Source organism: Phycodurus eques, chromosome 1 (assembly GCF_024500275.1).
Source record: "Phycodurus eques isolate BA_2022a chromosome 1, UOR_Pequ_1.1, whole genome shotgun sequence".
Taxonomy (NCBI): Eukaryota; Metazoa; Chordata; class Actinopteri; order Syngnathiformes; family Syngnathidae; genus Phycodurus; species Phycodurus eques.
In genome coordinates, this window is record NC_084525.1 from 37,646,959 (window position 1) to 37,674,541 (window position 27,583).

A 27,583-nucleotide genomic window follows, 5' to 3' on the forward strand; every position below is an offset into this window, starting at 1 on the left:
CTTCCAGCGGTGTTTTTCACACAAGCGAATTGTGAGACATTAGCTCCCGCAGACAAGAGAAGCTCTGCAGGAAAGCAACACCTGCTGAAATGATCTGTCACTTCCTTGTTGCTTGCTGGCTGCAGATCCGCAGCATGCAAAGGCCTGTGGGATTGGGTGGGTGACAAAATCACAGCAGCAGATGCTTCCATGATGCAATCCAGGCATAAAATTGGAAACCAAATAAGCTCAGCACACATATTTATTAACACTGTAGTTCAGGTTGTGGGTACAGAATATATGGACCAATCTCTATATAAGAGATCACAGTGACTTTATTAATTAAACCCGAAATCAATTTGTATGTATTGTATTAGCAGCAGCTAGTATTAGTTTTATTCAAAATGTAGCTATAAAAGCATTATTTCCTTCTTGTAAGTCTCAGGCCATTTGTCTGGCACAAGCAGAATTGTATTAAACCCTTTTATAAAGTAGATGGTCGCCAAATTTATGTATTTTAAATTCAAGAAAGTAAAGAAATTGAGAGGCCAAATTATATTTTTTATCAGTATTTTCACATTGCTCAATGAATCATCATCAAAAACAGAAGAAGTTGTTATTGTGGAGCATGAACGTTTGGTCCACACATGACCAAGGTATTTTATCCATCCAATCCATCGCCATCCAAGATGGCGCCTACCAGTGTGGCCGCCTCGGTAACGTGCTCTCTAGTATTGTCTTTGTTTTTGTGTTTTTCGTCCGTCTTTGGAGACCTTACACGACTCACTTACACAAGGGGAGACCTGCTAACCATCAAGGAGGCTACTCCGGACTTTCTGTCACCAACTTTCGAAAATCCGCTCAGTTTTTTCCCCGAGTTACTCACCGGAGCGGCGTCCGCGGTTTTCGGCGCATGGATGCGGAAGCGGCGCCACAGAGGAAAACGAGCCGGCATTCAGGTGAAACTCCGCAAGAGAGGACACAGATTGGCGTTCCCGTCGATCCACCTCGCGAATGTACGCTCCCTACCCAACAAAATGGACGAGCTTCATCTTCTGTTAAAGACCAGTAAAGACTTCGGACGTTCCGCGGCCATGTGCTTCACGGAGACCTGGCTTTGCGACGCTGTACCCGATGGCGCCGTCACGCTTCCCGGCTTCAACATTCATCGAGCGGACCGCGACATGGAGTCATCAGGAAAAACGAAGGGCGGCGGGATATGCCTCCATATAAACGAAAAATGGTGTACGGACGTCACGGTGCTCAGCACACACTGCAGCCCGCATTTGGAGTCGCTGTTTCTGAACTGTAAACCATTTTACTCGCCACGTGAGTTTGCATCGTTTATACTGGCTGGAGTCTATATTACACCGCAAGCTAACACGAGCGCCGCATTGCTAACGCTCGCCGAACAGGTCAACGAAATAGAAAAAAAACACCCTGACTCACCCCTCATTATTCTCGGGGACTTTAACAAAGCTAAACTCAACCACGAACTCCCTAAATACAAGCAGCACATCGACTGTCCTACCAGGGAAAATAATACTTTAGACCACTGCTACACTACGGTAAAAAACGCATACCGTGCTATACCTCGTGCAGCCCTGGGCTCGTCTGATCACTGCTTAATTCACTTAATACCGACGTACAAGCAAGAACTTAAATGTGCGAAGCCTACAGTGAAAACAGTCAAAAAGTGGACCAATGAAGCCAAGATGGAACTTCAAAGCTGTTTAGACTGCACAGACTGGAGTGTCTTTGAAAATTCAGCTGGTAGCCTGGATGAATATACGGACACTGTCACATCCTATATCAGTTTCTGTGAAGAGGTTTGTGTACCAACAAAATCATTTCGGGCATTCAACAACAACAAGCCGTGGTTCACTGATAAACTTAAGCAGCTTCGCCAAGCTAAGGAAGATGCATATCAGAGCGGGGACAGGGCCCTGTATAATCGAGCTAGAAACCAGCTTACTAAAGAAATTAACATTGCAAAGAGGATCTATGCAGCAAAGTTGGAAAAACAGTTTAGCGCGAACGACTCGAAATCAGTCTGGCGTGCATTCCAATCGCTGACTAATTACAAGCGACGATCCCCCCAAGCTGAGAATAATAGCACACTAGCCAACGACTTGAATACCTTCTATTGCAGATTTGAAAAGGACAGTTTCACTCCACACACCCACCCGGCCGCACCCGCGACCACAACCACACCTCTGACTTCTGCGTTAACCATCCATGAACAGGATGTGAGACGCATCTTCAAACAACAGAAGATTAACAACGCAACAGGACCGGACCATGTGTCCCCATCCTGCCTCAAAGTCTGCGCGGACCAGCTCGCTCCAGTCTTCACTCAGATCTCTGGTCTGAATGACTACAGGCCTGTCGCTTTGACATCTGTGGTCATGAAGTCCTTTGAACGTCTCGTGCTGGACCACCTCAAGAGTGTCACAGGTCCCCTGCTGGACCCCCTGCAGTTTGCCTACCAAGCGAACAGGTCTGCGGATGATGCAGTCAACACGAGACTGCACTTCATCCTAGAACACCTCGACAGTGCAGGGACCTACGCGAGGATCCTGTTCGTGGACTTCAGCTCAGCGTTCAACACCATCATCCCTGAACTCCTTTCAACCAAGCTTCTCCAGCTCAGCGTCTCACCTGCCATCTGCCAGTGGATTTACAGCTTTCTGACGGGCAGGACACAGCAGGTCAGGCTGGGGGAGGCCACCTCATCCACACGCAGCATCAGCACTGGGGCGCCCCAAGGTTGTGTCCTCTCTCCGCTGCTCTTCTCTCTCTACACGAACGACTGCACCTCAGCGAACCCGACTGTCAAGCTCCTGAAGTTTGCAGATGACACCACTGTCATCGGCCTCATCAAGGACGGTGACGAGTCTGCATATCGACAGGAAGCGGAGCGGCTGGAGCTGTGGTGCGGCCGACACAACCTGGAGCTGAACACGCTCAAGACGGTAGAGATGATCGTGGACTTCAGGAGGCATCCTTCGCCACAGCTGCCCCTCACGTTGTCCAGCTGCCTTGTGTCAACCGTCGAGACCTTCAAGTTCCTGGGAATTACAATCTCTCAGGACCTGAAGTGGGCGAACAACATCAACTCCGTCTTCAAAAAGGCCCAGCAGAGGATGTACTTCCTGCGGCTTCTGAGAAAGCACGGCCTGCCACCGGAGCTGCTGAGACAGTTCTACACAGCGGTGATCGAATCGGTCCTGTGTTCTTCCATCACAGTCTGGTTTGGTGCTGCTACAAAAAAGGACAAACTCCGACTGCAACGGACAATCAAAACTGCTGAAAGGATTGTCGGTACCCCCCTACCCACCATTGAGGACTTGCACGCTGCCAGAACTAAGACAAGGGCGTGCAAAATCCTCTCGGACCGTCTGCACCCCGGTCACCAGCTCTTCCAGCTCCTTCCCTCAGGTAGGTGCTACCGATCAACGCAAACTAGAACTAGTAGACATTCCAACAGCTTCTTCCCTCTTGCGATCAACTTCTTAAACACCTAACCTATAATTCCATTACAACAAGCTGGCAATTTTTTGACTTGAGTTCGTTGTCACATTTCTGTGGGGCCAATTATGTATTACTCGTGCACTCACTGTAGTTGTCTCGCCATGCTGCACTATTTGCATATACTGGCCACTCATGCCAGAGTAGCATCTGCTCCATTTGCACACTGATTGAGGAGTATCTGTAACATTTGCACAACCAACATTGTCCCAGATGATCGCACTACTCGTCACTTTAAACCGCATACACTCCTTGAAGTCTCAGCGCCCTTTGCACAATGGTCATTGCACCGGACTATTGCAATATTAGTCGTTCGAACTGCTCTAAGTGCTAGAGGACTCGGCATCTTTTTGCACAATTGTTTTTTGTCAATGTCTTTATGTCCCCAAAGTGTTCTGTAAATTGACTGTTTGTTGTACTAGGGCGGCTCCAACTACCGGAGACAAATTCCTTGTGTGTTTTGGACATACTTGGCAAATAAAGATGATTCTGATTCTGATTCTGATTATAAACTAGATACAGTGCCAGCGGCACGGTGAACGACCGGTTAAAGCGTCACCCTCACAGTTCTGAGGACCCGGGTTCAATCCGCGGCCCCGCCTGTGTGGAGTTTGCATGTTCTCCCCGTGCCTGCATGGGTTTTCTCCAGGCACTCCGGTTTCCTCCCACATCCCAAAAACATTCATTAATTGGAGACTCTAAAGTGTGACTGTGAGTGCGAATGGTTGTTTGTTTGTATGTGCCCTGCGATTGGCTGGCAACCAGTTCAGGGTTAGCTGAACTGGTTGCCTGCGTGGGGTTTCTCCGGGTAGTCCGGTTTCCTCCCACATTCCAAAAACATGCATGGTAGGTTGATTGAAGACTCTAAATTGACCGTAGGTGAGTGCGATTGGTTGTTTGTTTGTATGTGCCCTCCGATTGGCTGGCAACCAGTTCAGGGTGTACTCCGCCTCCTGCCCGATAATGGCTGGGATAGGCTCCAGCACGCCCGCGATCCTAGTGAGGAGAAGCGGCTCAGAAAATGGATGGATGGACAAAGAGTGGCATGAATGACACACTGTCTCCATTTCATTGGCTGGATTTACACTGCATGTTTCAGAGACCCAAATGTGGTCTTGTTTGGATATGTGTCATGGTAGTGTCGGCAGAACCCCGCCACATGGAATGCAATATGATCCGATTCGAATCAGGCCTCAATGAATTGTGAATAAAAATTTAATTCAACATTAATCTAGTATCTGCCAATGCAACACCAGTGTAAAGAAAATGGATTGGATATTGTGAAATGAACATCATCCAGAAAAGACAGGCGTCTTCACAAATAACACACAAGTGGAAAATAAAAAGTACATACACAGAGGAGGAAAAACAATGGCCCACTGTGGAGTAAATCTAAGGTTACTTACCTTTTGAGTTTATGAGGAGATGATTTAATCCAGGCCAAACTAAATTTAATACTTCTTTCTGTACTGGCCTGTGTGTACTGGTTGTTTTCAATAAACATAAGCACGGTGATATTGGCAATGGGTCACTTGTAAGGTAGGTCCACGAAAGCAAAGGGTGGAAAACAAAGATTCAAAGATCCGGAGGTTCTTCCTGAACTTTTCAATCAAATTCGATAATGAAAACTCCACAGCCGGAGGAAAGACCATGATGGTCCACCTCAACCGGTTCACTTTTAATGATGTCTGCCTCTTTCAAAATAATTTCTTCACAGATCCTGCTATTTCTGCACAGGCAGAAGTTGGAAGAACAATCAGCAGAGAACTCTAGCTCCAACAAAACACCAACCATGCAGTAAAGACCGGTTGAAGCAGACAATGGGCGGCTAAAAATTGTGAATCAAATGTACATATTGTAATATGTGTGTATTGAGTACAAGACATATTAGTACAATATAAAATGTTTAGGGTGGATGACTGGTTAGCACATCTGCCTCACAGTTCTGAGGTACGGGGTTCAATCCCCGGCCTGAGGACCAGGATTCAAATCCGGCCACACCTGTGTGAAGTTTGCATGTTTTCCCTGTGCCTACATGGTTTTTCTCCAGGTACTCCAGATCCCAAGAACATGCATGGTAGGTTAATGGCTGACTCTAGCCAGTAGGTGTGAATGTGAGTGCAAATGGTTGTTTCTATGTGCCCTGCGATTGGCTGGCGGCCAGTTCAGGATGTACCCCGCCTCTCGCCCAGTCGACTGGGATAGGCACACCCGCAACCCCAGTGAGGATAACCGGTTTGGAAATTGAATGAATGAATAAATGTCTATGGGTGCAAATAAAACAGTGAAAAAGTTTTGAGTTTTTTTTTTTATTCAATTCTTCGCAACTGCATGACACATCCATCAAAGCAGTAGTACTTGACTGTACGCTACAATGACATATTGTAAAAACATTGTTTACAATTAAACAGAACAATGGTTACATCCATAATAACTGAACTTTGCGTGATGCTTCTTAGTATTCCTCCCCCTCTTCTCCCTGGTCATCAATGGAGTCAGCACCAACCTCCTCATAATCTTTCTCCAAGGCCGCCATGTCCTCTCTGGCTTCAGAGAACTCTCCCTCTTCCATGCCCTCACCCACATACCAGTGAACAAAGGCTCGCTTGGCGTACATCAAGTCAAACTTATGGTCAAGCCGAGCCCAGGCCTCTGCAACAGCAGTGGTGTTGCTAAGCATGCACACTGCCCTCTGGACCTTAGCCAAGTCTCCACCTGGAACCACAGTGGGAGGCTGGTAGTTGATGCCCACCTTGAAACCAGTGGGGCACCAGTCCACAAACTGGATGGTGCGTTTGTTTTTGATAGTGCCAATAGCGGCATTTACATCTTTGGGTACCACGTCGCCGCGGTACAACAGGCAACACGCCATGTACTTTCCATGACGGGGGTCACATTTCACCATCTGATTGGCTGGCTCGAAACAGGCATTGGTGATTTCAGCTACAGTTAATTGCTCATGGTAGGCCTTCTCAGCAGAGATTATGGGAGCATAGGTGGCCAGAGGAAAGTGGATGCGGGGATATGGCACCAAGTTGGTCTGGAACTCTGACAGATCAACATTGAGGGCACCGTCAAAACGAAGGGAAGCAGTAATGGAGGACACAATCTGACCTATCAGTCTGTTTAGATTAGTGTAAGTAGGACGTTCGATGTCGAGGTTCCTGCGGCAGATATCGTAGATGGCCTCGTTATCTACCATGAAAGCACAGTCTGAGTGCTCCAGGGTTGTGTGGGTGGTCAGGATGGAGTTGTAGGGTTCCACCACAGCGGTGGATACTTGGGGAGCTGGGTAGACGGCAAACTCCAGCTTGGACTTCTTTCCGTAGTCTACAGAGAGACGCTCCATCAGGAGCGAGGTGAATCCAGAACCTGTGCCCCCACCAAAACTGTGGAACACCAGGAAGCCCTGAAGGCCGGTGCATTGGTCAGCCTGGTGAAAAAGGAGGAGGGAGTTAAAATCAGGGCAACTTATTTTCAAATTAATTTGAGGTTTCTCACCAGTTTGCGGATCCTGTCCAGCACGAGGTCAATGATCTCCTTGCCGATGGTGTAATGGCCACGGGCGTAGTTATTGGCAGCGTCCTCCTTGCCAGTGATCAGCTGCTCAGGGTGGAACAGCTGGCGGTAAGTTCCAGTGCGCACCTCATCTACAAGATCACCTTATACAGTCAGCATTTACAACGTACCGAGATCAGTATGAAGACAGAATTGATCAGGTTTACCAATGACTGTGGGCTCCAGGTCAACAAACACAGCTCTGGGCACATGTTTTCCAGCTCCTGTCTCACTAAAGAAGGTGTTGAAAGAATCGTCTCCACCGCCAATGGTCTTATCGCTGGGCATCTGGCCGTCAGGTTGGATTCCGTGTTCCAGGCAATAAAGCTCCCAGCAGGCATTGCCAATCTGAACACCAGCCTGACCCACGTGCACAGAGATACACTCACGCTGTTCGAGATTGGGGGTGGGATGGAAAGCATAGATCAATGATAGCAGAACGGGCATGCCGCGGCGTAAGTTCATTTAGCTACACTCACCATGTTTCCAGAAGTTTGAGAGGTGTTTGAGATATGAGACTAAAACGGGGAAGTCGCGAGTAGCAGCGTTAACCCTCACAGATGGACCTGTGAAAGTAACACTTTAAATTTATCTCAACACATGAGCATATAAACAGAATCAATATAAAATATAAGACAGAGGCAATAAATTTCATCCTTCGGCACAGTTTACATGTTTAAAAAGGAGTAGGAAGATGCAGCAAACTCTAGTCCTACCTCTTGTTCTCTATGAAGCTGTGACTCATCAATACAGTGGGTTATTCATAAACAATTCTGTTATACAAATGTATCTAAATCAAAGGCAGATATTTACGTGTATACAATATTCCTGTCAACATATGCAACCCTTATATGCATATAAACGTATTTGTAAGGGAACAAAACAGAACTTCAGCAAGACAACCTTCACGGCCCTAACACGCAACATTGCAACCTAAGAAATTTTTTTTAAAAACAAATCTAGACACAATTTACACTCAAGCTAGCAAAATCAAATGTTCCAACATTTTTTGCAATTTCTTCTGTTGATACCTGATTTATATATTTTGTACTACTTTATTTAGAAAAATCTTTTTGAAGACAGCAAAGCAACGGAGACACATCTGAGCTTTTCGAGTACTGTGGCAAAGTTTTTATGTACTTTGTACATTATGTTTTTTTTCTTTTTTTTGTTATTCAAGTAATTCACAGACTGTAATTTGAGAGTAATTAAATTGATATTATTATACCTATTACACAACTGTGTATAATTTCATTTTATAAAGGATCGCTAGCTTGTGTTACACTTTGCTATTCACATGATCTAGAGTGGCTCCCAGCATAGTTTTGCATCAATTATCACTCCCAGGAAATTTATTATCACACAGCTTTTTGTTCAATGGAATTTACCATGATTTTGACCTTTGAGGGCAGGTGATGCCAAACTTCTGCTCAATTGGTTGAAGGGCACACTCTTGAGTAAAATAATGAGGCGGGATGGGGGATTGGATGAGTGAACGATAAACACTGTGGCCCAGATGCCATAAGGATATCAAAAAAAAAAAAAAAAATTAAAAAAAAATTGCATACTTACTTTGAATGTGAGCAAACAAGTGTCCCTTCGTGGAGAGAGACTTTGCAAAACTTTGTAACTGAGCAAGTTACTGTTTCACATAGAGAAGTTCCGACAAGGACGTTCGCTCACTGAGGGATCGCAAAACAAGCCGTCCTGTGTCAGAGGGGAAGTGGAAGCCTTCATACACACCGGACGTCAAAAAACGTTGGGCGACAGCCGCTAGTTGCGTGGCGAGGAGTGACGTGATCTGGGCAAGATGTCACCGGAAGCGGTCGCGTATTGGCAAACGCGAGGAGCGGCGAAAGACGTCTGCCTCGAAGACGTCGCTTCTTACGTAATATGAGAAGCGGTCATCACCCCGTGTTGCGTTACGTCATTCGTGCACACTTTGATGAGTAACCGCACTGTCAAATCCTGACACCAAACAATTGTCCCTTCAAAAAAAGAAGAAGAAACTGCATTTCCCGAACGTAACCTTTTTAAATTGTTTTGCTGACAGACTCCTATGATGAATTATTGTGCTATTATATATGGTGGCATATTAAAACCTAAAGGTATTATAACCAGCATATAACAGGTGACACCAGAGCTGGTCGCCATCAACTGGCAAAAACATTCACACTCACATAGTGACAAGTGTGGACATTTTTGAGTCTTCAGTGAAACCAACATGGATGTTTTGGGAATTTGAGAGTAAGCCAGGGTACCTGGAGAAAACCCCACACAAGCACTTGGAGGAACAAAAGAAGGCTGGAGCATGGAGATTTGAAACCTGGAACTCAAAAATGATGTGCAAATCACGAGTACACCACGCTGCCCTAAAAAGGCAATCCTAATTTGGATCATCGCTAAATTGTACACTTTATAGAGTGACTGTTCTTATTAAGATTCATGAATTCAAAGCTGATGAATGTGTAGGATTCGAACCCAAAGCCAAACACTAAATCACCCTGTTGTCACAAAGTAAAACATCAGCGGTCATTACTTATTTCTTTTTTTATTCAACATGGTAATCTGTAATCTGGTTAAGGCATTCAGTCATTCAGTCAAGCAAGCTTTGACCTTTGCTTTCCTCAATTAGAGAGTAGAAGTGTCAGATTTGGAAATCCAAATCCAAGTCTCAAAGCGGCTCAGTTCTTGTCTGCAGTGACTCGGGGAATATGTTTGCTCCATTTGAGGGTTCTTTCTCCTTCTCAGATGGTTACGGTTAACAGCACTGGGCCTTTAAGAGGAGACATGATTTATTTAAACCCCTTTACATGAGGGAGCACCACCCTGCAGAGGGGTACGCCTTCTTTTAAAAGTCCAGATACCTCCCCTAAAAATAAGATGCACACGCTTTTTATATCATTCCTCCGCAGCCTGCTGTAGCAGCACTCTACTAGCCAGGAAATTTGTTCTGTGTCAGTAGTCAAGCATGATTCAATTGAAGTGGCGAAGGAAGACAACGAAATCAAAGGGGAAAACAACATGCAAAATACATTAACCAGTCGTGTTAAGATGAAACTCTAGTTCCTGTTGGATTATATTGCACTGGTTCGATCGAGGTGTACTTAATAAATTGGCATGTGGAAATAGAACCTGCGTGCGATTGCACTGCCGCATGATAAATCAAAAGTGCTCTTATCTCAACGTTCCCTGCCACCGGAGCTTTCGCACTCAATCAAGTAGCTTCACCAAAGAATTGATTTATTTATCTTGAAGATACCCAAGAATTTCCTCACTAAAGGGTTAGTGCTTAGTGTGGCCATATTCTGAGCACTGATAAGGCAATTTAGCATATAGTATCACAAGAGCATCCATCTAGTGTGGACAGGTATTTTTGTTCACTTTTCAGGCGATAGGGAGTTTGGTTTACCAGGAGCAATTCATCCGAGTGTTAAGATGTGCTTAACACTCCGTTTCTATTTTGATGTTTTTGACAACATCAACTCTTGGGGGGGGGGGGGGGGGGGGGGGGTTCTGTCAGTAGGCTTTTTTGAACAAGCGAAACATACTCTTCAACCCTTCTTAGACGTTAAAAACTCAACAAGAATTCATTCATTTCTTCATCTTTCCTCCATCCCCGAGTTTTTGTGTGGCTAAAACTATTGGACTCGAGCCATTTCACAGATAGAAGAAAAGCTATTTGGAGTCACTTGTACTGTATATAAAGTGTTGGATGTGTTACTTATGTATTAAGTTGAATGCAAAAATATTGTAGAACCCACAGAACGTTTTTATTTTCTTCATGTGGCCAAATGCATTTGACAAAATGACAGCCTACTATACAAACAAAAATAGGCTTTAGGTGTATGTAGGAACCATGACCCAGTTTAATGAAGTCATTTTGATTTCAAATACGGCCCCAAATAGAACAGAAACTCAAAATATGAATATTGAAACTAAAAGAACAAAGAATGAACAAACCAGAAAATGTATTATTTAATTATTTAAAAGTTCCACTCCATTTATGATCCAGCTTGTGCGGGCCCATTTTCATACGCCACCACTGAGACGCAGTAAAGACATCCTCAGATGATACATCAGATGCCCCTCGATTTAAGCTAGCCTGTGGAAGCTCCTCAATGTTCGATACTCGCACCTTTAAGCATGTTTAAGACAAGTGAGACACTCCTTAATATGGCGGGGCAAGAGCAACTTACGGGTCACGTTCAGTGTTTCGAGGAGCGAGGAGCTAGGAACCTTGCAATTAAGACAAATTCACGTTACAGTTTTTGCTCTTCTTCAAAACCAAATGAATGAGTGACGAGTTGTGGAGCATCCAATGATAAAATCCTGACATCACAGAACATGGTTTCTCATTTTTTAGTGCTCACTCTGTTCTTCTATTATTATTGTGTGGTGACCCACAAGAGGGAGACATTCACCAGGGGCATGTATCTTCAAGGGAGGGGCAAGAGATAAAGGCAAGAAAGGGAGGTGTTGGCTTCAAAGGGAGTGGTTGGCTGTTTGATGTGAAAACACTTCGTTTGTATGTGGAGAGTAAAGTGACATGACCGGTTCTCATCTGCTCAACTTATTTACTGCATCTGCACAACTGTCTACTTTTCATTGATATAGCCATATCGTACTGAGCAGCAATGGAGAAAGTCAAAGTAGGGTCAAAGGTCATAGTAAGACGGACTATATGTGCATGAATGAGAGGGGGGGTTGGGGAAGAGTGAGGCTACAGGGAGAGGAGATAGCAAGGGTGGAGGACTTTAGATACTTGGGGTCAACCGTCCAGAGCAATGGCGAGTGTGGTCAGGAAGTGAAGAAACTGGTCCAAGCAGTTTGGAACAGGTGGAGGAAGGTGTCAGGTGTGTTGTGTCACAGAAGAGTCTCTGGTAGAATGAAGGGCAAAGTTTATAAGACAGTGGTGAGGCCAGCCATGATGTACGGATAAAAGCGGAAATGAAGATGTTGAGGTTCGCTCTCGGAGTGACCCGGTTGGATAAAATTAGAAATGAGCTCACCAGAGGGACAGCCAAGGTTCGATGTTTTGGAGAGAAAGTTATAGAGAGCAGATTTCGATGGTGTGGACACATCCAGAGGAGAGATAGTGAGTATATTGGTCGAAGGGTGATGAGGATGGAGCTGCCAGGCAAGAGAGCGAGAGGAAGACCAAAGAGAAGTTTATTTGTAGTGAGGGAAAACAAGAGGGCAGTTGGGGTTAGAGAGGAGGATGCAGGAGATAGACTTGCATGGAAAAGGATGACACGCTGTGGCAACCCCTAACGAGACAAGCCGAAAGGAAAAGAAGAAGAATTTTATATTTTCTAATTTGATATTACATTAATGTGCAATGATATCATATTACATTATTGTACAATACTGCCAATCCAATCTTGGTTTTCTTCACTCTCTATGCAATAGTTTAACATGTAGTAAGTGCTCCCTGCAACCCAAACTCTATTAGGCAAACGTTTAGCAATAAAACACTAGGAAAGTGTGTACAAAGTTATTATGACAATATTAGAGAAATTCAGGGACACCACCTCCAATCCACTTGCTCTGGGTTTTTACTGAAGTGACAGTAAGAGAAAAAGGATGTCTTGAAACTAATTTGAGATCTATCAAATGCACCCGCCCAAACACGACAAGTAATTTGAGTAAGCAAATAAAATGCAGGTTGAATCTCTACCTGGAGGTATTTTACTGCTGCAGTCTCTAATGATCAAATAAGGAGATAAGAATAAATGAGGAATTAACGACCCTAGGCCATTGGTATCAGGGAAGATGAGAAATGGTTCACTGCTGCACCAAATTTCCTGATTTTATGTAGAAAATATACCTTTAACAATAAATGACAAAAAGGAGAGTCAGCGAATTAGTGCTTCATTTGTATCATATCGTCGAGACATGTCATGGCAAAAAAACATAACCAAGAATAAATGCCCATGAAAATTGACTTGATAGTGGGTATGGAAAGTTTTCAGACCCCCTTAAATTTTTCACTCTTTGTTATATTGCAGCCATTTGTTAAAATTATTCAAGTTCATTTTTGTCCACATTATTGTATTAATATTGACAGAAAAAAACATCATTGTTGAAATTTTTGCTAATTTATTAAAATATCACTGAAATATCACACAGCCATAAGTATCCGGACCCTTTGCTGTGACACTCATATACTTAACTCTTAATTACTCACTTAACATTTCTTCTGATCATCCTTGAGATAGTTCTACACCTTCATTGGACTAGCTGTGTTTGATTATACTGATTGGACTTGATTAAGAATGCCACGCACCTGTCTATGTAAGACCGAAGAGCTCACAGTGCATGTCAGAGTAAATGAGAATCATAAGGTTGTAGCGATTATGTATGAAATGAGAATTGTAATTAATTTAGGATAAAGTAACAAGCCGGGAGCGACGTTTGCGTTACTTGCGGTTTATCATAAAATTTGATTTGATTGTTAAAATCAAACTAATGTCTCGAAAAGGGCACCACATCAAATTTGTCAAGTTTAACCTTAGGCGAAATGACGACAAACCTTTTTGAATCAGTCTCATGATCTGGAGGTTGCTACACTCTACGACATTTTGAGTCCTAGGTTACACAGGTTTACTTAAATTCAGAACACACACAAAATAGGACCACGAGTGGAATTGTATGTTATATTTAATAAAACACACAACTACAACTACAAACTACAACAAGAAAATAACACTAAGGGTAAACGAAAGAAAAAAAATAAGGCGTACAAAAATGGAAAAGAGGACTTCGTGTGTGGTCGCTGGGCTAAAATAAATGAGCGTGTGAGCGTTTAATGCGTTGAGTCAGAGCGAGAGAAGGCAAAGCTGGGATTTCGTATGAAGCTAATAATTTCCCCGCAATTATTATGCACCGATGTTGTACATCATAGTAAGGATTGCAGTATCGACTCACTAATGCTGATCAGCTGGTCTTTGGGGGTGGTCTTCTTCCGGATCTCAGGCGGGAAAGAAGAAGGTTCGGTTGAAGAAAAACCAGATGCACAAAAATAAAAAGAAATAGGAAAGTAAAGTTGTTGTCCCGTTTGGGATGCGCTCATAACTTCCCTGCCGGTTGACCTGGTGGCGAGCCGAGCTCTGACCCTCAGAGGCGTGCGGGATCCCTCAGGGATGCCAGCAGCTGCTCGTTGAGGCCCCGCCGACCGATTGCGGCTAGGGAAAGCGATCGGCGCCGCATGGTCGACTTCTTCGTTCGAAAACGCCGCCGGCTTGGTTAAGGCGGGCGTTCGCGCACGTGGTGGCACCCGGAGGTGCCCCAGGACAAAAAGGGAACAAAAGTAGGGGTAGCACAGAAGGAAAAAGAAGCCTCAACTCAACTCAGCTCAACTCTACTCCGAAAGGTGTGAGTTTAGAGTTAAATACCCCAGGGTCGGCAGGTAGGAAGAGGGAGTGCCGACTTGGAGAAGAATCCAGCATGAATCTTGTCTGCAAATTTGAGTAAATGGGTTTTTAAAATACTATTAATCTCAACTTTGTACTCTCACGCATAGAATCATTGTTTAAACTTTGGTCGTGGCAGATGGGTTGCAACATTTCATACTGTTTGATTTCAAATCATGAACAGCTTTCAAAAATCATGCAGAGGACCTGTCAAAGTGAGAATGGGGACAGAGACACCAAGGCATACATTTGGAATATTTCTACAGAGTTTGCAAGATATAAAAACGGACATTTTATCTTCCGTTAACAAACATCAAAGACGAGTCCAAAAGTTCTGCTTGCAGTTCCTCTCAACACCAGTGGGTGGCGCCTCACGCACATGGGTGAATATTAACCACATAGTCTTCTTGAAGGGAGTGTCCCTCCAATTTTCTGGTTGGGGAAGGAGTCTTTTGAAGACAGGAATCAAGATTTGACGGGACGCTACTAATTAGGTTAAGGTCCACTTGATGTACACCAGGCATTGTCCAAGTCGTCGTCTCACAGCAGGGCAGCTTGGAGGAGTGGGAGTTCTCAATTGCAGCGTGCATGTCCACTGCAAGGTCAAAGGAACTGCCTGAAGAGTTGAGAGACATTGTTGTGGCAAGGCACAGATCTGGCAGAGGTTACAAACAAAAAACTCTGCTACACTTAAGGTTCCTAAGAGCACAGTGGCCTCCATAATCCTGAAATGGAAGATGTTAGGGACGATCAGAAGCCTTCCTAGAGCTGGCCGTCCGACCAAACTGAGCAATCGGGGAGAAGAGCCTTGGTGAGAGAGGTAAAGAAGAACCCAAATATCACTGTGGCTGAGCTCCAGAGATGCAGTCGGGAGATGGGAGAAAGTTCTAGGAAGTCAACCATCACTGCAGCCCTCCACCAGTCAGGTCTTTATGGCAGAGTGGCCCAACGGAAGCCTCTCCTCAGTGCAAGGTGCATGAAAGCCGCATGGAGTTTGTTAAAAAACACCTAAAGGACTCCAAGATGGTGAGAAATAAGATTCTCTGGTCTGATGAGACCAAGGTACAAATTGTTGGCCTGAATTCTAAGTGACATGTGTGGAGAAAACCAGGCACTCCTCATCACCTGTCCAATAGTCCTAACAGTGAAGCAGGGTGGTGGCAGCATCATGCTGTGGGGATGTTATTCAGCTGCAAGGACAGAACGACTGGTTGCAATTGAAGAAAAGATGAATGCGGCCAAGTACAGAGATATCCTGGACGAAAACCTTCTCCAGAGTGCTCAGAACCTAAGACTAGGCCGAAGGTTCACCTTAAAAAAAGACAATGACCCGAAGCACACAGCTAAAATACAGAAGGAGTGGCTTCAGAAGAACTCTGTGACTGTTTTTGAATGAGCCAGCCAAAGCCCTGACTTAAACCCAATTGAGCATCTCTGGAAAGACCTGAAAATGGCTGCACACCAATGTTCACCATCCAACCTGACAGAACTGGAGAGGATCTGCAAAGAGGAATGGCAGATGATCGCCAAATCCAGGTGTGAAAAACTTGTTGCATCATTCCCAAAAAGACTCATGGCTGTATTAGCTCAAAAGGGTGCTCCTACTAGATACTGAGCAAAGGGTCTGAATAGTTATGGCTGTGTGATATTTCAGTTTTTCTTTATTAATAAATCAGCAGAAATTTCAACAATTCCGTTTTTTCCCCCTGTAAATATGGGACGCTGTGTGTACATTAATGTGGCAAAAAATAAACTTAAATGATTTTAGCAAATGGCTGCAATATAAAAAAGAGTGAAAAATGTAAGGGGATCTGAATACTTTCCGTATCCACTGTACACCCTGCGTCATCAACAATATGACTAATGGCCCTATAACCAAGATAAGAGGATGCAATGGTTGCTTCTGTATGTCTCCTGATGGACTAGCAACCAATCCAGGGTGTTAGCCCCAGCTCACCAGTGACCCTGAACAGGACAAGTGGTAGAAAATGGATGGGTGATTGTCTGAGATTCAAAATGTATAAACTCTAAGGCAATTTATTATAACTATTTGTCACTGCATCACTGACAGTTGCCATTGTGAAGAAACAAACTGAGCATGCAGCATTAGAGTGGACTTTACATGCACTCATTATTAACAATAGCGTCTTATGGCCCAGTACCCTCAATGCACAAGGACAGGCATAGAAGAGTAACATTTTGTCAGACATTCACACAAAAGCTGTGAGCTTAGATGTCAGGATGTCAGGAACACATGCCGGAGACAGAGGCCTAAACAAAATCAATTTATGGTAAAGGCTGTAATCAACATCCCACGTTTCCCCTTCAATGCTGGGCAACTTCATGGGGAGACACCGGGTACACTCAACACGAAAGAGAAGGCATGTGCAGTCTCTTCAATTACAAATCTTGGACAATTCTTGTACTGTGTCAGTAGATCACATTTCTGGTAGATTAATTATCCAACTTGATGTGACAGAATGTTGCACTGTACGGTAAATAAAACCAGCACAACAATCTACCTGAGCTTCATTCCAAGGAACAGTAATGACAATAGAATGAGATAGGAATGGATGTATAAGTATTATACCGTACTTGATAAAACCCAATGTAAAGCATGCACGTACGGCATGTGCTTTGTTTAGTCAACCACATTTATTTTGAAAATGACATTTTAAACAACTACGTGGAATTCAGTATTGCCCATACCAATTTGATATTTTAAATAGATTAGTCCAAGGAGATGTAAACTGTTGGAATGTTTCATATTTTATGACACTTCTTCTTGAAACATTCTGCCAGTTGTGGAACAGCGGTCTTCATTAAGGTACCAGTGTTGAGGCCCTTGGTATGGGTGGAACTTAGTGGGGAAACGGCCATATGCAACTTATAGTTGCGATGTGGGACTCCAGCTGTGAGAAGTTCACCACTCCTACATCTCACTGTCTTCAATCACAAAAAAAAGCACCTAGAACAACAAACGTCCCAATTTCCATTTAACTCTGCTATGCATAATTCATGTAACCTATGATTGTGTGTGTAATTTACCTTTGAACAGGTGGCTTGAAGGGCACAGTAAAAGGTTAAAATTCTGACTTACACAGAAGCACATACATTGCCTCCGTTGTTGTTATGTCTTGTATAGCCTTTGAAGGGCTACCTGCCCCATGGTTTTCTTCAGGTACTCCAACTTTCTCCCACATTCCAAAACCATGCATGTTAGATTAACTGATGACCTAAATTGCACGGAAGCAAATATTTTGGGCCATGAGTATGAATGTGAGTGTCAACGGTTGTTTCTGTATTTGTGATCAGCTCACCCGTGTGAACGAAATTGTAAACTTGTAGCGGTCGAAGTAAGGAAACCCAGACTTCACTGCCACAACCTCCAGTTTCACCAGATCAGCTGTTAATTGTATGACATTTCCCCAGGGGAGGTGTCTAGGACGAGGCATCCGAAATAAAAAGCCCAAGCTACTTCGACTGCAATCCAACTTTTTCTGACAAAAACTAATTAAATCCCAATTCAGAATGGTACTCATTCAGGAAGCTTTGCTCGCAGCTGCGAACTGACCAAGCAGATGCTAAAGGCCAGTGATGAGACAGATTCTTAGGCCACGAAACTAGATAGTGTGTACACTTTAGCTGTACCTAAAAATTATGTCCATAAGAAAATGAACAAAAACAGAGATAAAGAGGAATGTCGGTGGAATTTGTTGAACTCAGGAATTGGAATCAGATTAATTTATTATCGGCAATGTGAACTAAACTCCTTTAATAGCAAACAATATGAGAAGGAACGCAGACCTTTTTAAAGAGGGTTACCAACACCGCATTTTGACAATCCAGAAGTTCTGACTTAAGCTTCCATGCTGTCCCATGTCACACAACATCCAGACCCTTGAGGCCATATTTCAGTTTTTCTTAAAATTTGTGAAAAAATATCATCTTTGACTTATTATTGTGAGTTACTGATATGTGAAAAAGCGATGGGGCTTTGAACAAAGTAGTTTACAACATTGTTTGCAAGGCGCGTTATTAAATAAATAATTCAATTCAGGTGAAGGCAGTAGTGACTTTTTTCTTAGAAGGTTTTTAGGAGATTCGCCACCTGCTTGCTTGCACTACAATGCAGAGCTCGCAATGATTTATGTAGCACTCCCACGGAAACAAGAGCAGAAACAGTGGGAAGAGGAAAAAGCTGAATAGCCATCTGATTGGGATATAAATACAGTCTGCGGGGTGTCTGGCTCCGACAGATTAGCTGCAGTGCAGAGTACGCAGACAAATAGTGTATGTTTGTGGCAAACGCTTGTGACAAAAAAAAAGAGAGACAGAGAACGGGAGTGAGCATTCAGAAAAAAATTCTTCCGGAGTGGCTTCAGAGATCGGGTATGATGCCTAAATATTTCATGTGTCTCCATAAAGATGGCTAGAAATCTTTTAAACAGTGTGTTGTGTGACAGGATCCCACTTCTCCTTTAGTATGGGGAGAATAACAGATTATTATTATTATTTTTTTAAATAAAGGTGATTTTCCAATGGATTTAATGTACATTATGTATATTTTTTATTTTTATTTCCTCTTGTCAGTAATCAATAGGACCGATGAACAAAGCAGACCCGATGGAAGAAGTCAAAATGTTGCCAATCAACAGGAAGGAGGCTGTGATGATGTGTGGTTGCCTTTTGTGAGGAAGCAGCCAATCAATCACTTTGAAGGTACCAAAGTCAAAAACAATCTATCCGGCCATCCATCTATATGATCAGTGGAAGGACCATAGTGGAAATAAGCACAATGAATATAGTGTAACCACCAAAGTCAAACCAAACGTTATAATATATGCTGAAAAATATAAGACAAAACAATAAAGTAATAAAAGAAATCATGCCTAAAAAAAATTCAAACGATCCAAAGCAGCTGCTATGTTTACATGTAGGATTTTGGACCGAGCATGAAAACTGCATGTTAAAACTCTGACTTTGTTGACACAAATGGTCTCTTACTGTCCATATGTACTGCATTCTCACTCGCCTTCACTTCAATTTGCTCAATTTCACCTCCTCAATCAGCTAGTTTGCACCCCACACATTTGGAATGAGCAAGACTTTGCTCCAAGTTGCAATATTCACAAGGGTCACGAAGCACACTAACTCAAGAAAAGGAAATAAATAAGCACGTCTTGCCTGATATCGTTTTTTTAAAAAAAAATTATTATTATTATTTTTTAAAATAAAAGTTTTCCAAATTTTCCAGAGCAAGGAGTTTCAATAGAACATATGACAATCTCTAGGAATCTAAGTTTTGTCCTATCCCTTGCAAGTATTCCATGTCCATTCATATGTTTTCTGCTTTGTTAGGATGTACCCAATGCAAGAGCATATTGCCTCTCTCAGTGTTGGTTATGTAGTGAATTAGTTTGTTTTCACATAGACACGTCACAGCAATACTTGACCAAAACATTATTTATTCATACAAGCAATGTACCACACACTAGAAAAACATAATTGTTGTCCAGTTAAAAGGTATAAGATTTCCTCTGGGAGTACTGATCCATGATCAGGTTGGCTTTTTCTTTCCCCAGCGATTCAGGAGAAATTACTGTAGCTTAGAGTGAGAGGTGGAAGTGAGGACAATACGTTTATTGTAATACTTGCAATGTCATCTAATTTTTTAACACGAGTGGGGAGGTTGCCAATGCTGACCATAGCTCAGTACTCAGATGTCAACGTGGCTTTGTAAACACTGATCAGGTTAAAAATTGCGATTTTGTTTTTATTAGAGTATCTCGATAGACACTTATAAAGTGTAGTAGAAATATCAGAGGTGGGGGAATTTTTGCATTAAAAGACAAAAGTCAGCACACAAAGTCAACACCTGCCATTAAATGGGCCTTTCTACTAACCACGTGCAGTACCTCTGGACTGGACACAGAGGCCTGATGAATACATAGTAAGCTCACAAACTGGTACTCGCTAGCAGCCTACACACATTCCATATGTATGAAAAAGGAAACAGTAGACAATACAGCAACTCCTTTCTGTCACAACACACACATTGAGAGAAGCTAGTGTGTGCGTGTGTGTGTTCTACAAAGCCAAAAAACAGAACATTAAAGTTAAGCCTAGGTTTCACGTGTGTCCATATGTCTCCATATGTGGCATCAATTTTACATTGTGGTGACTGTTTGAGCGACTCCATCCCCAACCATCCAGCCTCATCCATTTTTTAACACTTTTCTCTCTCTCTCTCTCTTTAGTGGCCTACATTGGACCACAATGTGTATGTATTCTACAGCACCTCAGATGTTGCCAGCCCGGCATGAGAGGCAGTTTAGGGTCCCACTAATGGCAGGGCATCAGAAATAATTTTTATTTTTCATTAGGGGAAAAAAAACAATCTCTATGTATATATACTTGACTTGGTGGAACTGAATGCATGGGCTTTGTACTCGTACTACTACAAAACATACCGTTAAGTTCAAGATCCCTTTGTTGTTACGCAGCCCTTGTGCATTCTTTTAATGTAAATCGCATTGTCTGCTAGGGTTTTCTGTAACAATACCAGTAATTCTGGTAGCATTTTGTTATTATTAAAAACTACTGTACTTGTAAAGTACCACAAAATGCATGGTGAGTGTCCTAGCATTTCCTGTCGTGAGAACTATGCTGGTTTCATCAAGGAGTTAAACAATATAGCATGCTTCGCCGTGATGGAGGATTTACTAAAGACTAAAATGCTGCGGTGGCCTTGTGCACCCTTTCTAAAGAAGGCACTATGGGTGCTCTACCACCTTGTGGGCCAAAATACTGCATTGCCGCCCAGATGGCAGCGGTCTTCTTCGAGTCCTGAAAAGGATTGGTCGGTTCCGGTTCTTGTCACCACCTCTACCTCAACTCTCAAAAGAATGATGGCCCTTCCTCAACTCCAGAGGCAGCACGACAAATCCCCAAAATCCAATGCTCCACGTCAACAGTGTGACTAGAGGTAGAGGTAGCTGACCCAGTAAACAATGTTGAAGAGCAAGAAGGAAGTCGGGAAGAATACCCGAGAGTAGGAATCCAGCTCATGGATGTTGACATGGATGCGTCCTTTCTTCCAGCCGCCTTCTTTACATTCCTCGTAACAGCAGAAGAAGCTCTTGCAATCTTTCCCGTCCAGGCACTGGTCCAGGCAGTCGTCGTCATAGTCCTGCCAGAAGAGAGCATTGCCCGTGGGCATCATGTGCCGATGAGGTGGCCGACCCATGGTGAAGGACGAATAGGCCTATAGAGGGAGAGAGAAATGTATAGATTTACTAGAAGTCTGTGTATTGATCTGCCGCAGTACTGCATGACATGACATACAGTATTGCTGAAGCAGTAACACACGCGCACACACACATACGTACATACACAGGGGAAGTAAAAAATAAACGGCACACACTCTTATAACATGGCTGTGGCTGTGTTCAGAATTAATAAATCATGGTCAAACTCATGTTAAATGGGAGTCAACACACATCATTTAAAGAGAATCTGATTAAGCCCAAGTTAATTCTGAAGTTTTTTTTATTTTTTTTTGCTAACACTGACTGCTATTATGAACTGTTCATATCTCCCTCAAACTTAACTCAAGCCCCAATTCCAACTGAAGGAATAACAGCCCCAAATTATGATGCCACCCTGCTTCACTGTAGGTGTGGTGTTCCATTGATGATGAGCAGTGTTGTGTTTGTGCCAAACACACCTTTTGGAATTATGGCCAAAAAGTTCAACTTTTGTCACATCCGAGGTGAACAAAATCTCCCAAACACGTGGGAAAGCTTATGGTCCACAGTGATCCCTCCTATACAAATATGGGATGTGTGCTTTGTGTCGATACAATGATGTGATTGCCACAAGATTTTTTTCTGTCTTTACTCTCAGCATTCATACAGTAACTGCCTGTGTTCCATTATTTTTGGATGGAGATTGAACAAACCGAGAAAACAAGTGACTTATGACCTGCCCTTGATGACAATAGGACAACTTAGTTAGACCATGATTGTGGTCCTCTTGAAGCAACCCCCCCCACCCCCCAAGAGCAAAGAGAGCTACAGGTTCATCAAAGCTCAACTTTATGTGACTTGTTCAGTCGAAAAATAAAGTCTTTAATAGCCATGAGCCCCGACCCCCCCATCCAAGCAGTGGCAGCAGCTTGACAAGTAGATGTGTGCTGCTGCCACTGGATCAGTGGTGACAGGTGCAGCAGCCTTGAGAACTCCCACGCAAAGCTTCTAGCAATCTTTGGGTGACGGCAAGAAAGGTTCTCAAGCGGCACACTTTTGCTCAGAATGAACGACAATGCAACTTTGAAGACATGGTGCACTTTATGGTGGACTTGCTGTCTCTCACCTGTGTTTTTCTTGTTTCCTTTAGGGGGCCCAGTGAGCTGGGTGGAGTGAGCAAAGGGGGGTGGGGGGGGGGTGGGGGGGGGGGTTGGCTGAGAGCGATTGGCAATCGACTCCCACTCTTAAGCGTTGCACGCTCACCAAGGAAGGTGCCGGAACTTTCCTCTTTTTATTCTGTTTATAGCCATCCGTATCCTGTCTTGCTCCAGCAATAGTTTGTAGAATTTTCTTTTTTTTTTTAAATCCCATTTCCTATGCGGTTTGGCGACCTCATGGTGTCCCTCCTTGCTCCTTCTTCAATTCACCATTAGCCACGGTTTTTTAGTCTTGCCTTTTGTTGTGGTGCTTTTGTTTGCTTTAGCCTTGCACCATAGTTTATCAGTTAGTCTTTTCCTACCTGATTGGTAGTGCCTTTTGCTCCCCAGACTGTTATTGCTTTGGGGTCCAACTTGTGACAAACCATAATAGCAGGGGTGTGAAACAAATTTTTGTTGCGGGCCATGTTGCAGTTACGGTTTCCCTCAGAGCGCCATTATGATTGTAAAACACAATAAATGTTGAATCGCCTGATATTATTGCATATACATGACAAATTGATGGATAACCAATTGTGAAATCAGAAGTCAAGGATAACGGGTTGTTCAGTTACTGTAAAAAAGGGGGATTGGTAACAAAATATGCTTGCGATATGTTAATATTAGATATGACAATTAGAAATGTTGGTACAGATTTGAGCAACAATCATGGAAGTTGATGCACATGATTTGCTTTCGTGGGCCACATGAAATGACGTGGCGGGCTGGATCTGGCTTTAGAGCCTTGAGTTTGACACCTGTGCAATAGTTTCTGAGTGCTGGGGTTTCACATAAAAACCCACTGAATAAATCTTAGTGAATCACATGTACTCACATGCACATCTGGAATGTTTGATCAGGTGAACATAAATACATATTCAACAACTTGACCCCTTTAGATCAGACAAATCGGTCAAATTCCCCCGCATAGACTCCAGTACTGAATTTAGAACTCCTTGGAGGATAATTTGTCTTCATAGAAAGGTTGACTCTATATACTTTACCAAGCACATTTGTTCTTATGAATAGTGTATGAACTAAAAGAGGAACCTTGGCTTTTGACAAAAATAATGTGGCTTACCAGTTTTTGCATTTTTGCTGGCGGTCTGCGTATACTATAGGAGCAGTAGTTGAGCATGGCATACTCAATCATGGCGGCGAAGACGAATAGGAAGCAGACAGTGACAAACAGATCCATTGCGGTCATATACGAGACTCTAGGCAGGGAATTCCGGGCCACTGTGCTCAGTGTGGTCATGGTCAGCACGGTGGTAATGCCTGAAAAGGTCAAAGCAAGTATAAGGAACGTGAGGCTTAAGCAGGGCAATGGTTTTGAGCACAAAGCATTAAAGTAGTAGTAAAATAACTTTCTATTACTCTTTGAGACATTCAAACATAGTAAGGAAATAGATGACTTTTTGTGTGTCCAGTTTGCAAATCATATAACCTTTGAGGTGTATGAATCGGACATGCAAACACCAAATGCATGAAAAAGGTGAGCAAAAAAAAAAAAACATTGTCGGGGGAGTTCGCGGGGGAATCCCCTGGGCCCCCGCAGAGAATTTGTAAAATTTTAACATAAACTAAGCAATCTGGACTCTGAAGAGTACAATAAGGCAAAATGAACAACATGCAGAAAAACATTTATTTACACTGCACATTTATTTACACCGCTGTACAAATTTAAGATTAAAATTAAGTTTGCCTCATTTCTTTGCTTTTTTGTTTTGGCCTCCAACTTGAGCCAGGCCCATCTCCACCTGCATCTGATACCTGATTTAAGCTGTGCCACATGAATAGCATCCTCCTCTCTAAGCACTCATTCTGGAATAGAATTGACTAAATTGACTGTTTCACTTCATTTTTCACTATTACCCACTTCAAAGGCTAATCCCAAATGCATCGTCCATGAAAATATTAAGTCCAGTATTTTTCTGTTTTTATTGGCCATTTCTGAATTTGAAGTTAGTTAATTCTGTGTTGTGACATAATCCCTAACATTGCTCCATCGCTTAATACATTTAACAGTAACATCCGTAAACTAATTAGATAATTGTAGGCACGTTTCCTAATTAATACAAGATGTACTAGCAGATGCCCTGCAATTGCCTGGCGACCAGTTCAGCCTCTCGCTCCAGCTCGCCCTTGTGAGGATAAGCGGTCAGGAAAATGGATGGATGGATGTACTAGCGGATCAGCTCTTGTCGCCGATGTTATGTGTGCTTCGCGGTTCCGCTGGGACTACAACCAGGGCCACGACCTGCGTCACCCCTATGCGAAAATACAAAAGATCAGTGCAACGAATACAACACTGGCTGATCTGATGAGCAAAAATGTTGCTGAAACGTAAGAGTAGCAATAGGATGTCCGCTTCAGAGGTGGGTAGAGTATCCAAATATTGTACTCAACTAAGAGTACTGTCACTTGACAATAAGGTGATTCAAGTAAAAAGTAGTCCTCCAAAAAATTACTTGAGTAAGAGTAAAAAGTACACAGTGAAATAATTACACAAGTACTGAGTAAATAGGACAAACAATACAAAATAAAATTAAACAACAAAAACATTTTCAATTTACTCTACAGTGTTTTCTAAAGTTATAAGTGAGCTGAAATGTCCACTATAATACATATTGTTTTTGTTTGTCTAAATGTAAACAAGAGTAGCGGGTCGTTGCTTTCATGGCAACGACCACCTTCCCAAAATGGTGGCCATTTTGGCCCGACGATTAGCCGGGCTGGCTTATCTAGTGTCAATACCTATACCCGGGAAGCCCAATAGAAGATGTTGTGTGAGGTCATGTGACTTTCTTGTGTCGTTTGATTGGTGAACTAGAGTTAAACGTCACTAGCCCCCCCTCAAGGAAAAACTCATTGGATCTATACGATTCACGTAAATGGCCTATTTTGAGTTCAAAACAGCATGTATGGAAGATACAATATTGCCATTGAATTGCCAAAAGATCAAAGCACTTATTTCCTGTCCGATCAAATTGCATCATTGTTATACTGCACCCAAGTTTTATCAAGGTGTGGTGTGGCTTGGTTTCTCAGGTTACACACATTTGTTTACTTTTAAAGGTTTTCACATCACTACATTTAACGACGATCACACTTCTTCTTTTCCTTTCGGCTTGTCCCGTTAGGGGTCGCCACAGCGCGTCATCCTTTTCCATGTAAGCCTATCTCCTGCATCCTCCTCTCGAACACCAACTGCCATCATGTCTTCCCTCACGACATCCATCAACCTTCTCTTTGGTCTTCCTCTCGCTCTCTTGCCTGGCAGCTCCATCCTCATCATCCTTCTACCAATATACTCACTATTTCTCCTCTGGACGTGTCCAAACCATTGAAGTCTGCGCTCTCTAACTTTGTGTCCAAAACATCGAACCTTGGCTGTCCCTCTGATGAGCTCATTTCTAATTTTATCCAACCTGGTCACTCCGAGAACAAACCTCAACATCGTCATTTCCGCCACCTCCAACTCTGCTTCCTGTTGTCTCTTCAGTGCCACTGTCTCTAATCCGTACGTCATGGCTGGCCTCACCACTTTTTTATAAACTTTGCCCTTCATCCTAGCAGAAACTCTTCTGTCACATAACACACCTGAGACCTTCCTCCACCCGTTCCAACCTGCTTGGACCCGTTTCTTCACTTCCTGACCACACTCACCATTGCTCTGGACGGTTGACCCCAAGTATTTAAAGTCCTCCACCCTTGCTATCTCTTCTCCCTGTAGCCTCACTCTTCCCCCACCACCCCTCTCATTCATGCACATATATTCTGTTTTACTTCGGCTAATCTTCATTCCTTTTCTTTCCAGTACATGCCTCCATCTTTCTAACTGTTCCTCCAGCTGCTACCTACTTCCACTGCAGATCACAATGTCATCTGCAAACATCATGGTCCATGGGGATTTCAGTCTAACCTCATCTGTTAGCCCATCCATCACCACTGCAAACAGGAAGGGGCTCAGGGCTGAACCCTGATGCAGTCCCACGTCCACCTTAAATTCTTCTGTCACACCTACAGCACACCTCACCGCTGTTCTGCTGCCCTCGTACATGTCCTGTATTATTCTAACATACTTCTCTGCCACTCCAGATTTCCGCATGCAGTACCACAGTTCCTCTCTGGGTACTCTGTAATAGGCTTTCTCTAGATCTACAAAGACACAATGTAGCTCCTTCTGACCTTCTCTGTACTTTTCCATCAACATCCTCAAGGCAAATAATGCATCTGTGGTACTCTTTCTATGCATGAAACCATACTGTTGCTTGCAAATACTCACTTCTGTCCTGAGTCTAGCCTCCACTACTCTTTCCCATAACTTCATCGTGTGGCTCATCAACTTTATTCCTCTATAGTTGCCACAGCTCTGCACATCACCTTTGTTCTTAAAAATGGGCACCAGTACACTTTTCCTCCAATCCTCAGGCATCTTCTCACGCACAAGAATTCTATTGAACAAGCTGGTCAAAAACTCCACAGCCACCTCTCCTAGATGCTTCCATACCTCCACAGGAATGTCATCAGGACCAACTGCCTTTCCATTTTTCATCCTCTTTAACGCCTTTCTAACTTCCCCCTTATTAATCATTGCCACTTCCTGGTCCACCATACTTGCCTCTTCTACTCTCCCTTCTCTCTCATTTTC

General features: G+C 43.3%; 2 protein-coding genes across 3 annotated transcripts in view; both read right to left on the reverse strand.

Annotated features, from left to right (window-relative positions):
• Nucleotides 1-5,880: 5,880 nt before the first annotated feature.
• On the reverse strand, nucleotides 5,881-8,741 carry tuba8l2 (tubulin, alpha 8 like 2). The gene is made up of 5 exons (XM_061691144.1): nucleotides 8,641-8,741; nucleotides 7,548-7,634; nucleotides 7,236-7,458; nucleotides 7,012-7,160; nucleotides 5,881-6,943 (listed from the first exon to the last, which is right to left on the reverse strand). The coding sequence occupies exons 2-5, from the start codon at nucleotides 7,548-7,550 to the stop codon at nucleotides 5,966-5,968; spliced, it is 1,353 nt and encodes a 450-aa protein (XP_061547128.1). The 5' UTR covers nucleotides 7,551-7,634; nucleotides 8,641-8,741; the 3' UTR covers nucleotides 5,881-5,965.
• Nucleotides 8,742-19,976: 11,235 nt separating this feature from the next.
• The window catches only part of LOC133410277 (gamma-aminobutyric acid receptor subunit gamma-3-like), a 156,493-nt gene continuing 148,886 nt past the window's right edge, over nucleotides 19,977-27,583 (reverse strand). The window contains exons 9-10 of one of the 2 annotated variants that reach the window (XM_061691189.1): nucleotides 24,011-24,207; nucleotides 19,977-21,750 (exon numbers count right to left, since the gene is read on the reverse strand). In XM_061691189.1, the coding sequence (XP_061547173.1) occupies nucleotides 21,466-21,750; nucleotides 24,011-24,207 (482 nt within the window). In that variant the 3' untranslated portion in view covers nucleotides 19,977-21,465. Of the gene's footprint in view, nucleotides 21,751-24,010; nucleotides 24,208-27,583 lie in introns of those variants that run through there. The other variant, XM_061691199.1, reaches the window with a different exon arrangement.